Source organism: Carcharodon carcharias, chromosome 2, assembly GCF_017639515.1.
Source record: "Carcharodon carcharias isolate sCarCar2 chromosome 2, sCarCar2.pri, whole genome shotgun sequence".
Lineage (NCBI taxonomy): Eukaryota > Metazoa > Chordata > Chondrichthyes > Lamniformes > Lamnidae > Carcharodon > Carcharodon carcharias.
The window spans coordinates 87,767,468-87,780,530 of NC_054468.1; the positions used below are offsets into that span (position 1 = coordinate 87,767,468).

The 13,063-nt window shown below is 42.1% G+C and overlaps 1 protein-coding gene across 2 annotated transcripts in view; it reads right to left on the bottom strand.

The window, feature by feature from the left end:
* scly (selenocysteine lyase) overlaps positions 1-12,555 on the bottom strand; it is a 39,870-nt gene extending 27,315 nt beyond the window's left edge. The window contains exons 1-2 of one of the 2 annotated variants that reach the window (XM_041182909.1): positions 12,322-12,555; positions 244-386 (exon numbers count right to left, since the gene is read on the bottom strand). In XM_041182909.1, coding sequence (XP_041038843.1) covers positions 244-347 — 104 coding nt within the window. In that variant the 5' untranslated portion in view covers positions 348-386; positions 12,322-12,555. Of the gene's footprint in view, positions 1-243; positions 387-12,317 lie in introns of both variants that reach the window. The other variant, XM_041182908.1, reaches the window with a different exon arrangement.
* Between the last annotated feature and the right edge of the window lie 508 nt (positions 12,556-13,063).

Here is a 13,063-nt window from a genome sequence, read left to right on the forward strand (position 1 = left end):
AGGAAGTGCTGGAAATACTCAGCAGCCCTGGCAGCATCTGTGGAAGGAGAAACAAAGTTAACGTTTCGAGTCGAACATGACTCTTCTTCAGAACTGAAGAAGTTCTGAAGAGTCATATTCAACTTGAAATGTTAAACACTGCTATAATTGAGATGTAAAAGGGCTGCCAGTTCAACATCATCTGTGATCACTTTTGAACAAAGGCAAAATTACCTCTACAGTGTTTCCTAAGCTCACACTTACCAGTCAGATGCAGAGTAATTTCTTTCCACTGTTGCTGTCACCCTCTGATTACTTTGAGTAGCTGGAGGCCCATCAGTTGTTGTACTGCAGGTATTCTTCTCCATTGTCTGGTACTTTTCAGATAGCACAATTCTGAAAAAACTCTAAAATACAAATAAATTTTAAAATTCATATGTTTGAATGAATCACATCTGATTGATAGAGGCACAATATGTAAGCCATAAGATTCTAGGAACTTTGTATCAGAGACAGGAATATAACTTTAAGAAGTTATAAAAGGTGATACTGTTTTAAGAAATCATTGATCTTAATTTCTTTTAATGGGGAATATGTAATGTAAAAAATAAAATGCAGGGAAATTATTCAGTTGGGGAAAGGAAAGAACTGAGGTGGAGAAGCCGTAGGCTGGAAAATAATATTGATCATAGTCTTGTCAACAAGCCTCACTCTTTAAGATCTAGACTATGTGTCTAATTGACCATTGGGTACTAGGCCTGCTTCAGCTTATTACACATGTGTTAGAAGTGGGATTTTGGCATTCTGAGGAAAGGAGGAAATGCTGACAGCATTCATATAAGCCACATTGGCACAAGAGGAGCAGACCAACAAAATTCTGGAATTTCAGCAAGAAACAAATTGTATCATGGATGCAGCTGATTTCCAGATGCTGAAGGAGAAAATTTTGGCCTGTACTAGTGTAAGCCCCATGGTGACAGCAATATGATTTTGATGACGTTTGACCCTGAAGCAGTACAGTAAGGAAAATTTGTAATTTCTTTAAAATGTCTGTGGAATCTGTAATTGCTTTTAAGAATGTTTGTTTGAAAAGGACTTTTAAGGGTCCACAACAATTGTAAAGGGATCGATTTCTTGGATAATAAGAAATATCAGTCCATGTGATCTGGAGACCCTTGACCTGGAAGCAGTACCAACAGGAAGGAAGGTAAGGTACAGAAGCCATGTGGTCAGACATAAAGGATAGCTACAAGCAGAGAAGCTGGAGCGTGGAGGCCCAGATGTAGACACAAAGAGAAAGAAGACAGAGACAGAAAGGGGAGCACACTAAACTTGTGAGGAGAAGAATCAAATTACTCTCAGGAAGAGGTCAGTTATGTTTGGCAGAAAAAGAGACAGGAGCTCTTGGAGGAAAAATGAAAGCTGGCTAAAGAAAGGCTAAAACCTGGAAAGCTGTGACTAGGTCAGAGACACTAAAGAGCTGGGTGTTTACCCAGAAGTAGCCAAACCGTGTTATTGGTTGGTCAGTTGAAAAGGAACTCTGGAAAGCTACATCAGGGTTGTCGTGACTTGAGGGACAGAGGGTTTGTAGAAGTGTGCCTTGATAATGACAACTGTACTTGTGAATCTCTGAAGTGAAAGCTGTTGTCAGTTAGAACTCTTGACCTACCCTGCATGAATGAAGAATAGCATATTGTAGATGTGTAGCTAGGTAATGCCATACATGGTGAAGGGAGATGCTTGATGTTGTGTAAGGCATATCATTGTTTTGTTGACAATGAAAAGGAAATTTACCTTTTTATTTGAAGTATTATTTGCCTGTTAATTCATGTTTAATTTGCATTGGTGTTAAATTAAAAGTTACAAAAAATTGAAATCGTGTTAGTAATTTCTTCCTTTTGGGTTCAGTTTCCTTTACTCAGTCAGTAAATTTGGTTATTTTGGTTTACAGTTTCCACAGGGATGAAAACAGGTTTTAAACATGGGTAACAAGGTAGGCAAAGATAATGGAGTTGGTTGTCATGGGCTGGTTCATCTGAGCTCTACCCCCAAAGGGCAAAGAGAGCTGGTGGCCATAGTAGAGGAGAAACTGTCTTTTGATTGAAGAAACATCCGCTTCAGGACCCCATGGTGCCTTCAGGCCAAAAGAAATATGGAGATCCTGGTAACAGTGTATGGGAAAGAGGGGCACCGAACTGCAGCAAGAAGCTATGAAGGGACATCATAACTTTTATTGAGATGGGCTAGGGCATATTACAAATAATGTGCTAACATTGGGAAGCTAAAGTCTGGGAACACGAGAACAAAAGCATTAGGAAGAGTAGGCTATTCACCCCCTCAAGTCTGCTCTGTCGTTCAATAAGATTATGGCCGATCTGATTGTGGCCTCAACTCCACTTTCCAGTCTGCCCCCCATAACCCTCGATTCTCGATCAAAAATCTAACTCCGTCTTGAATATATGCAATGATCTGGTCTCCACTGACTAAGGGCCCTCAGAGAAAAAAATTCTCTTTATCTCAGTCCTAAATGGGAGAACCCTAATTTTTAAACTGTGTCCTTTGGTTCTAGATTTCCATACACGGGAAACCTCCACTCAGTATCCATCCTGTCAAGTCCCCTCAGGATCTTATATGTTCAATAAGATCGCCTCCCATTCTTCCTCATAAGATAACCCCCTCATCCCAAGAATCAGTTGTCTGAACCCTCTCTGAGCTGCTTCTAGTATAATTATATCTTTCTTAAGATGACCAAAACTGTACACAGTACTACAGATGCAATCTAATCTAGATCCTGTACAGTTGTAGCAAGACTTCTCTACTTTTATACTCAACATCCCTTGCAATAAACACCAACATTCAATATGCCTTCGTGTACAAGGATACCCAAATCCCTCTGTACACTAATGTTCTGCAGTTTCTCTACATGCAAATAATATACTGCTTTTCTATTCTTTCTACCAAAGTAGACAAGTTTATATTTTCCCACAGTATTCTCCATCTGCCAAGTTTTTGCCCACTCCCTTAACCTATCTAAATCCCTTTGTAGACTCCTTACATCCTCTTGAAAATTTACTTTCCTACCTATCTTTGTGTCACCAGCAAGTTTAGTTACCATACATTTGGTCCCTTCAACCAAGTTAAAAGACTGCAAATAGTTGAAGCCCCAGCGCTGATCCCCCATGGCACTCCACAAAAAACAGCCTGCCAACCTGAAAATGACTCATTTATCCCTCCTCTCTGCTTCCTGTTAGCAAGCCAATCCTCTATCCATGCTAAGTTATCCTTATACCATGAGCATTTATTATGTGTAGTAACCCTTGATGTGGTACCTTATCGAATGCCTTTTGAAAATCCAAATCCACCACAACTACAGGTTCCTCTTTATCTGCCTTGCTTGTTACTTGCTCAAAGAACTCTGATCAATTAGTCAAACATGATTGCCCTTTCACAAAACCACACTGACTCTGCCTGATTGTATTATGATTTTCTAAATGTCCTGCTATTACTGCTTGATAATGGATTCTAGCATTTTCCCTATAAAAGATGTCTATAGTTTACTACTTTCTGTTTCCTTCCTTTTTTGAACAGAGGTGTTATATTAGCAGTTTTAGAATCTGCTGGGACTTTTCCGGAATCTAGGAAATTTTGGAAGATCACAAACAATGCATCTATTATCTCTGCAGCCACTTCTATTAAGACCCTAGAATGAAAGAAATCAGATCCCCAGGGAATTTGTCAGCCATTAGTTCCAATAGTTCTCCCAGTGTCTTTTCTATTGATTGTGATCATTTTAAGTTCCTTTCTCCCTTTTACCTCTTGATTTTCAAGTATTCTTAGAATGTTTTTGTGTCTTCTACAATGAAGAAAGACAATGCTTCCACCATTTCCATGTTTTGCAATATTAATTCCCCAGTCTCATTCTCTAAGGGACCAATGCTCAGTTTAGTTACCCTTCTTCTTCTTAAACACTTGTAGAAATTTTTACTGTTTTCATATTTCTAGCTAGCTTTCTCTCATATTCTAATTCCTCATTTTTTTTTTAAAAGTCACCCTTTGCTGGTTTCTAAAATCTGAACAATCTTCTGGCCTGCCATTAACCCTGCAAAGTATTGTCTACTTTTTCTTTCAATTCGATACTATCTTTAACTTGCGTAGTTAACCATGCATGGTGCATCCTTCTCATAGAGTCTTTCTCAACGGAATATATCTTTGCTGAGAGTCATGAATAGCTCCTTAAATGTCTGCCATTGTTTCTCTACTGTCCTACCTATTAACCTATTTTCCTAATTTAGCCTCATATCCTTGTAATTGCATTTCTTTAAGTTTAACCCAAACCACTTTCAGGGGAGGATGACTTAATTGGCCTAGTTCAACTTGTGAGAAATTGGGAGGCCGCTGCATTTTTAACAAATAAAAATCCCAGAAAACGAAATGGTAAGGAAGTCACTGCAGTGACTGTTTTCAGTAGCGGCATGACCCCGGTATCTGATAATTTGGTCTGACCTCCTGAGTTACTTCAGGAGTACAAAATAGGGGCATGGTATGTGCATGGGGATGTGTAATATAACCCCAGTACTATGGTGACTTGAATATAACAGGAAGGAGTCAGGAAATGATCATAGGGGTAGTTCCAGGCCTCCTTCAGCCAGTAATTCGGCAAAGGAATATCCTGGAATTTGAAGCCCTTGATAAAATCGACATCCAGAATAGGCATTGTTGGACCCAGATACTGAAGATATAGCTCAAAAAAATCCCTTTGCAGACCCTGATTTATTTCAGGGTGTTGGGAAGAAACAGAAATGTAAAGAGGAGCATAGATGGAATAAGGCACGAGGATCTAGAGAACAAGATCCCAATTATTAGTAGGGGATCAACTTAACTCCTTCCACTAGTTGAGTCTTAGAAGACTCCTTACAGTAATTTAACATGAGTAGAACAGATTTGAAATAGGAATAGACCAATGATCCAGCCTTCCACAACATGCAAACCAAAATGGCATTGGTTAATGCACACCCGGGAGAAGGGAAATTAAAAAGGGCTGGGCCTTACTGTACAATTAAGAATGTTTTTTACACAGGGTGACAGTGAGCATGGGATAGAGGCAGAACAACTATTGGTTTGTCGGTTTAGTATTAAATCTGGTCCTTTAACACCTGTTGGGCAGACATCTCAGAACTCCATTTATATCCAGACTAATGGGAGACACAAGTGCATTGCTAAAGATTCAAGCTCCATGAACCTTGATACATCATCCCCAGACTGTTGGGTTGACAGACTGTTTAAATAAAACATAGAGAAGTATGCTAAAGAAAATAGTAGACAGGTAAAGGCAAAGACTAGGAAAGATAGAACAAAAACAAAAATACCTGGAAAAACTCAGCAGGTCAGACAGCATCTGCGGAGAGGGATACAGTTGACGTTTCGAGTCCGTATGATCCTTCATCAGAACTAAGACATATAGAAATGAGATGAAATATAAGCTAATAGAAGGGGGTGGGACAGGAGAGCTCGATCAGGGGTCAGTGACAGGTGGAGGCCAAGAAGAGAATGCCAAAGATGTCATAGACAAAAGGACAAAGGGGTGTTGACGGCGATATTATCTAAAGGATATGCTAATGGGGAAATTAAGGGAAGCAAGCAGGACAAGTTAGTGGCAGATGGCCCTGGTAGGGTAGGGTGAGGGGAAGGGATTGAAATGGGCTAAAAGATGGAGATGAAACAATAGACTGAAATAAATTTTAAAATAGGAGGGAAAAGAAAAAATATAGTTGTAAAAAAATTATAAATTATTGGAAAAAGGGGGATCAGAAAGGGGGTGGGGATGGAGGAGAGAGTTCATGATCTGAAATAGTTGAACTCAACATTAAGTCCAGAAGACTGTAAAGTGCCTAGTTGGAAGATGAGGTGCTGTTCCTCCAGTATGCATTGAGCTTCACTGGAACATTGCAGCAGGCCAAGGACGGGCATATGGGCATGAGAGCAGGGTGGTGTGTTGAAATGGCAAGCGACAGGGAGGTCTGGGTCATGCTTGCGGACAGACCGAAGGTGTTCTGCAAAGTGATCACCCAGTCTGCGTTTGGTCTCTCTAATGTAGAGGAGACCGCATTGGGAGCAGTGAATGCAGTAGACTAGGAAAGATAGTTACCCTGTGTAGCATTTGCAATTCAAGAAGTTCCTTAAGTCTCCATGGGGTTTTCGCCTTTCAAACTTCTCTGTGAGGGACAATCGCATGGATTTGTAGATGTTATTAAAGAGGAATGGGAGGAACAGAAAAGCCCTTCACAGAATGTGCTAGAACACATCCTGGAAATGAAGGAGAGGGACGAGACAGTCACTCGTGTGGTAATCAAACAGCTGGAAATAGGGCCAAAAAAGCAAAAGGAGTGCTACAATAAGCAGGCCAGGATGAGGTGGTTTAGTCACGGCAACATTTGCTTCTGCTTCCCATACCTGTGACCAAACCATTGGCTCAATAGCAGGACTTATAAAAGTTTGAGGAACAAGAAGGGCTGGTAAACTACAAAGTGAGTCAGCCTGGAAGATGACAAAAAGAGCAGCTCGATCATATTAATCCGCGAAAGCCATGGAGAGAATAAGAGACCCTTAGGTTTGAGCAGGGACGTGTTTTGAAAACTAAGACCAAAAATATTGGTGAAGATCACCAGATCCAAGAACTGACAGTAAAGCAGCAATTAGAGTTATTATAGAGTCAAAGCAACAGAGGAAGAGGCCATTTACCCCATTGAGTCAGGGCAGGAAATACCATATTTCAGAACTGGCATTCAAACTCAGAGGAAACTACAACCTGAACAGAGCTTCTTAGACTACTAAGCCATTCTGACTGTAAATAGTGCTTAGAAAAACCAGGGCATGAACTCAAGGGTCTCACACATACAGGGCATGTGCTCTACCACTGAACTACATACCCACTAGTTTAAAACTGCTAAAATGAGTCAAAGGAAATAGAGATGATTTTACCTCTTAATCCAGGAGAAACTGTTATTAGATGTGATATTGTAACCTTTCTATGGACAAGTATGTCTGTGAAGCAAAGAAGCACAAGGTCTTCCAAGAGATCAGGACAACATTAGAGATAGGAATAACAGAATAGTCTCTCAATGAATGGTGAAACCCTATAATATTCTGTGGGGGTACCTACAACACATGAACTGCAGCAGTTCAAAAAGGCAGCTCACCACCACTTTCTCAAGGGCAATTAGGGATGGGCAATGAATGCTGGCTTAGTCAGTGATGCACACATCCCATGAATGAATAAATTTAAAAAAAATCACAACTTCTCCACCCTAGATCTTATAAAAGGGCAAAAGGGCATTGTCAGATACTGTTTACTGATCCTGCCTAAGAAAAATTGGCCTTTGTAACACCTGGAGCTCTATACCTGTACTGAATGATGCCATTTGGGGTGCAGGGTTCCTGCCACTTCTCAGTAACTAGTGGATTGGATTCTGAGGCCTTGTTTTCAGGACACCATTGAATATACAGACAATACTAATCTGGGAGTCCCATACACTAAAATCAGAAACAGTGCTGCACAACCTAACAACGGCATATTTGACATTTCTTAGGAAAATGTCATTTGGGTTTGTCAAAGGCATGTTACTTCGGGTACATAGTCTCCGGGGTAGACTAGTTTTTTCCTACTTCACAAAGGAAGTGGCCCAGAACCATGACAAAAGAACTTATCTGGACTTTGTCAGACACTGACAATTTGTCCCAGATTTTAACACCATGACAGCCCCTTTAACAGATCTAATCAAGTCACAGGAGCTGATTACAGCCCAATGGCTGCCTGGAGGGGAAACAATATTCGAGGGCCCATGGAATGCATTATGTTATGACTTAGAACTGATCGCTTTGGATTTCTTCCAGGAGGGACATGTTGGATGATGGGATCAGCATAGTACCATCCCAGGTTATCGAAGAAGCTGAGTATTCCACAACGAGATTGCAAGGAGGATTGGTCAGTGATCAAATGGGAAGTAAACACATTAAAATACCATTTATTAGGGAGAATGTTCTAACTGGTAACTGATCATGCCTCTCTTATGTGGAAGGACAAGGGCAGCAGATAGACGGGAACACCACCACCTGTGTTCCCCCTCTAAGCCACTCACTATCCTGACTTGGAAATACATCGCCGTTCCTTCATTGTCACTGGATCAAAATCCTGGAACTCCCTTCATAACAGCACTGTGGGTGTACCTACACCACATGGACTGCAGAGGTTCAAGAAGGCAGCTCACCACCACCTTCTCAAGGGCAACTAGGGATGGACAATAAATGCTGGCCAGAATTGTCCACATCTCATGAATGAGTTTTTAAACAAATTTTAAAAGTGGACAAATAAGGGAAAGAGTGCACATTGATTTTTGTTCCTCCAAACATGTTTTTACAGATGAGCACAGAGCTGAGTTGGCACACAGGTAATGTGGATGCCCTCTCTGGTATCATGCCTTATGACAGAAATGGTACAGGTCCCCGTTTTCTTTACTGTTGGAGAAATGTATAACAGTGAGAGAAGGACGATATGCAAGCTCTAGGATGTTGAGAGCTCTGTACCTGAGATAGTGATGCAACTTTAAGAAGTTACGTAAAAAGAATAGCTTTAAGAAACAATTAGCCTGAATTGCCTTTAAATCAGGAACAACTCCCACCTTGTAAGAATAAAAGGCAGGAAAATGGTTTCATTGGAGAGAAGAAGAAACTGAGTGAAAGGCTAGAAAACTATGACAATCACTGCCTTATTCATTCATCAGTGTAAGTGAACACAATATGCATAAATAAACCTCACTTGTTTCAAAATCTAATCTATGTATCCTGGGTTTGCATCTGCTCATTACGCATGAAACAAGTATGAAAACATCTGGCCCAAGTATTTTATCAGATCAACTGAGGCAAGGCTTCCCAAGTGAACGAACTCTGCAAGCAACCAAACTAGCCTCAATTCTTCCCACCCCATGCAGTCTTGGTGTAAGCATGCTTTTACTGTTCAATCATCACCAACATTTGAAAAATCAACATAATCAGACACAATAATATGTTATAATGACAATATTTCCCTCCTTAAAAACAAGGTCAAGCACCCACTAGTGACTCAGTAGAAATAAGTGATCTACAAGCAAGTTGTGTAACACCCACAACTCACCCATCCACTAACTTACCTTTCTTCTTTCTTACTCCTCTTAACATTGGCGTCTGCTAATTGCCAAATCATTCAGTTGGGTAAATGACTGCTCGGAACATTATTTGACAGAACAGCACCTCTACTACTTCACAATGCCACTTGTCCCACAGAACAATCCTACCCATACTACTCGACAATTCTACCTGCTCCACTAGGACATTTGATCCGATAAGGTGGGGACTTCCACTTGTCCTGCTCAACGAAGACACCTTTTATAAACACAAATGCCTAATATCTGAGGGAGAAACGATCAGAAGGATATGCTGATAAGATTAGTTGAGGTATGGTGGGGGATGTTTGTATAACACCAGCATAGACCCTTTGGATTGAATGGCCTTTTTCTGTGTTGTAAATTCTTTGTAATTCTCAGCAATAAACATAAGCTAATTGTCATGCAACCCCCAACATCATCTCAATCGCGAATGATAAGTGTTACAAAACCCAAATTTATCTTGTTAAGCTTGGAGATCTGGAACTCAGAGTCCCGACAGTCTTCAGATGTTCCCACATATGCACAAGCTGGGAGTGGGCTGCACATGTGCACTTCTGCAAATTTATATTCCTCAGGCCCAAGACAATCCCAGCACGCCTGCCTATAAAAGGGGTAAAATCTCAGATCAGGTGACCGGGGTACGGAGCATCATAAGCAGCAAGTGTCTCAGACAGGGGACAAGGGAGGGAGACAGGGAGAGGTCCCAAGAAGGAAGTCCCAGTTACAGGACAGATACAGGGGACAGAAATCAACCCACGTTAAGGAAAAAGCGAGGAGCAGCAGTGTTCTGCTTGGCATAGCCAAAGAGCTGAATCTGTACTTGTGAATTGGTGCTTAAGTGTATTTGGAAATCCAGAGGAACAGAATCTTGGGAGACGAGATTGAAACCCTGCAAGGTGGGCTGTCATTGAAGTTGAGTTGGAGCAAGTCTTGGAGAGAATTTCAAGGCAAGGTCTTCGAAGGAGAAGATTGGAATCCCTCCAGAGAGAGACAGAGTTTCAGTGAAATTGGTTGACTCACAGTGTTGACTGATGCCTGGGTGCGTTGTTGAGAAGTCCATAGATTTTGTCTTGGTCGCATCTGCCATTTATAGGATAGCGTGGTATGTTCAACCATAGTTGGCTTGTTAATTCACATATACCTCATAGTTACCCTGAATGTTAGGGCAATTAGGGATGGGCAATAAATGCTGGCCTAGCCAATGACACCCGCATCCATGAATAAATAAAAGATACTGTAAATTGTTTTATCTCCTGACCTTTTATAGTAAAATTCATTTTTGTTTGTTCAAAACCCGTAGAATCTTGTGGCTTTATTCACTGAGGAAATCTCTTAAATCTTAAACTTTGTCCAGTTTAAATAAAATTCCCTAACCAGATCTTATCAACATCTTGTTGGGACGGTGGAGGGAGTTCTGATCAAGGATCATAACACAGGGCATACATATAAGGGGCTTAACTGGAATCAAGATAAGTCAAAAAAATTCCTGACAAGTGCCAGTCTGTCAGTTATTGTGAACAGGTCAGAATTACTTCACTATAGCCAGCAACTGAAATTATTTAGATAAAGAAACTGATAAAACAGGAATTTAAATGGAAAGTGGCATTTCAATAATGCAGCTGTGGAGATTATGCAATTGATGCTGGAGCAGTGACAGGCACAGGAAGTGCTGAAGGGAGAATGAGAATGCTGAATGAGTGTCCTAAGCCAGCGAACCTGGTTGTGAAGCTGTTTCAGTGAATAAATATGGCCATCCTGCAAAGTCCTAAACTACACCGACCTAGAAGAGGAGGTTCCATCCCATCTGTGCTGAGATAACTAGCTTTAGAGAGTGGCAGCTGAGCTCTGACCACTGAAGTCAGCATTCATGCGCTAAGCAGAATAAAAAATAATCCGTGCCTCTTATTTCAAAACATTTTTAAGCACATAAGATGACTTTTAATAATCAGGACCAGACTATTTTCAGTGGCTCCTGTGTTAAGCGCAGGTGTATACACACTGGCCTAGAACAGAACTGAATTTTCCTGGGATGCCCTGTTAGGTTAAATAGACAGTGAATGTTGATTGACTTTCACCGTCTAATCCCACATGGCTAAGTATTGATCATAAACAAAAATAGCTGGAAAAACTCAGCAGGTCTGACAGCATCTGCGAAAAGGAACACAGTTGACGTTTTGAGTCCGTATGACTCTTCATCAGAGCTAAGGAAATAGAGAAATGAGGTGAAATATAAGCTGGTAGAGAGGGGTGGGACAGGTGGAGCTGGATAGGGGGCCAATGAGGTGGAGGCAAAGGAGAGATTGATAAAGCTGTCATAGACAAAAGGGCAAAAAGATGTTGACAGCGATGATATTAACTAAGGAATGCGCTAAGAGGGACATTAAGGGTAGCAAGCAGGTCAAGCAATTGGCAGATGGCCCAGGGTGGGGGGAAAGGGATCGAAATGGTCTAAAAGTTGGAGATAAAACAATAGAACAAAATAAATTAAGTACTACTTTAGTCAGTACAGAAGCCAAGATAATTTAAAAAGGAAAAATCCATTTACATTACAACATTTTAGCTGTCATAACACACACAGTTCTCTAACTGACTTCTGTGCTCCAAAATAAAAACATCACCCTTTCTACAATTCTGGCAAAGGCCCACGTTTTGGGGATTTGGTTTTACTGCTATCAAGTTTCAAAGCTCAACTTCTGCCCAACCTTTTTGGCAGAGGAAAACAGCAAGTGGACACGTAGACAGGGCGGAAACAGTGTCAGGGGACAACCACAGCACTGTTCTCTTGAATAGTCACCATATCATCACAAAAATGCATATCAAATAAACCGGTTGCACTGTCTAAACGTGAGCTCCTTATTTCTAATTCGTTGGTTGAACCGTGAATTCACTGGAAGACAAGATCCTTGGGTGCAGAGAACTCACTTGTTTTGAAATAAGACTCGGTTTATTTTGCTGTTTCTTTAACTGGAGAGTGGGGAAATATAGGAAGGGATTGATGTAAATTATATTTGCATGTTACAGGAATCCCTTCCCTGAGATGGGTGGCCTGTGGCTGCCATGGGAACACACAGGCCTGCCTCACACCGACAGGTTTACAGCACAAAGCCGCTTCTGCTGCTACTCCCGCTAAATTTTACTCACTCACTGATGATGATGATTTATCCCACCCGCATTCCTGCCGACGTTGGCCACTGCTGAATCCTGTTACTGTTTTAACATCCGCTTTTGCCACTCGCTCGCTCTCCAGCGCCGCAGCCACCAGGGATCTCGGCCGCTCACGCCACAGCCGCTTCCGATTGGCGACTTCCGTCACAGCGACTCCGGCAGCGGAATGAAAAAATTATCGGGAGAGGGAGAGGATGATTGGGGTTGGGGAAAGGGGGTGTGACGGGGAGAGGGGGGGGTGTGGTGGGTAGGGGTGCTGTGTGTGACGTGGGTGTGTGTGCGTGTGTGAGACGGGGAGGGGAGGGGGTGTGTGTGTGTGTGTGTGACGGGGAGGGGAGGGGGTGTGTGTGACAGGGAGGGGAGGGGGGTGTGTGTGTGACGTGTGTGTGTGTGTGACGTGGGTGTGTGTATGTGTGTGTTTGAAGGGGAGGGGGGTGTGTGTGTGATGCGGGTGTGTGTATGTGACGGGGAGGGGGGGTGTATGTGTGACGTGGGTGTGTGTATGTGACGGGGGGGGAGTATATGTGTGACGTGGAGGGGGGTTGTGTGTGTGACGTGGGTGTGTGTGTGACGTGGGTGTGTGTGTGTGACGGGGAGGGGTGTGTGTGTTTGACGGGGAGGGTTGTGTGTGTGTGACGTGGGTGTGTGTGTGACGTGGGTGTGTGTGTGTGACGGGGAGGGGTGTGTGTGTTTGACGGGGAGGGTTGTGTGTGTGTGACGTG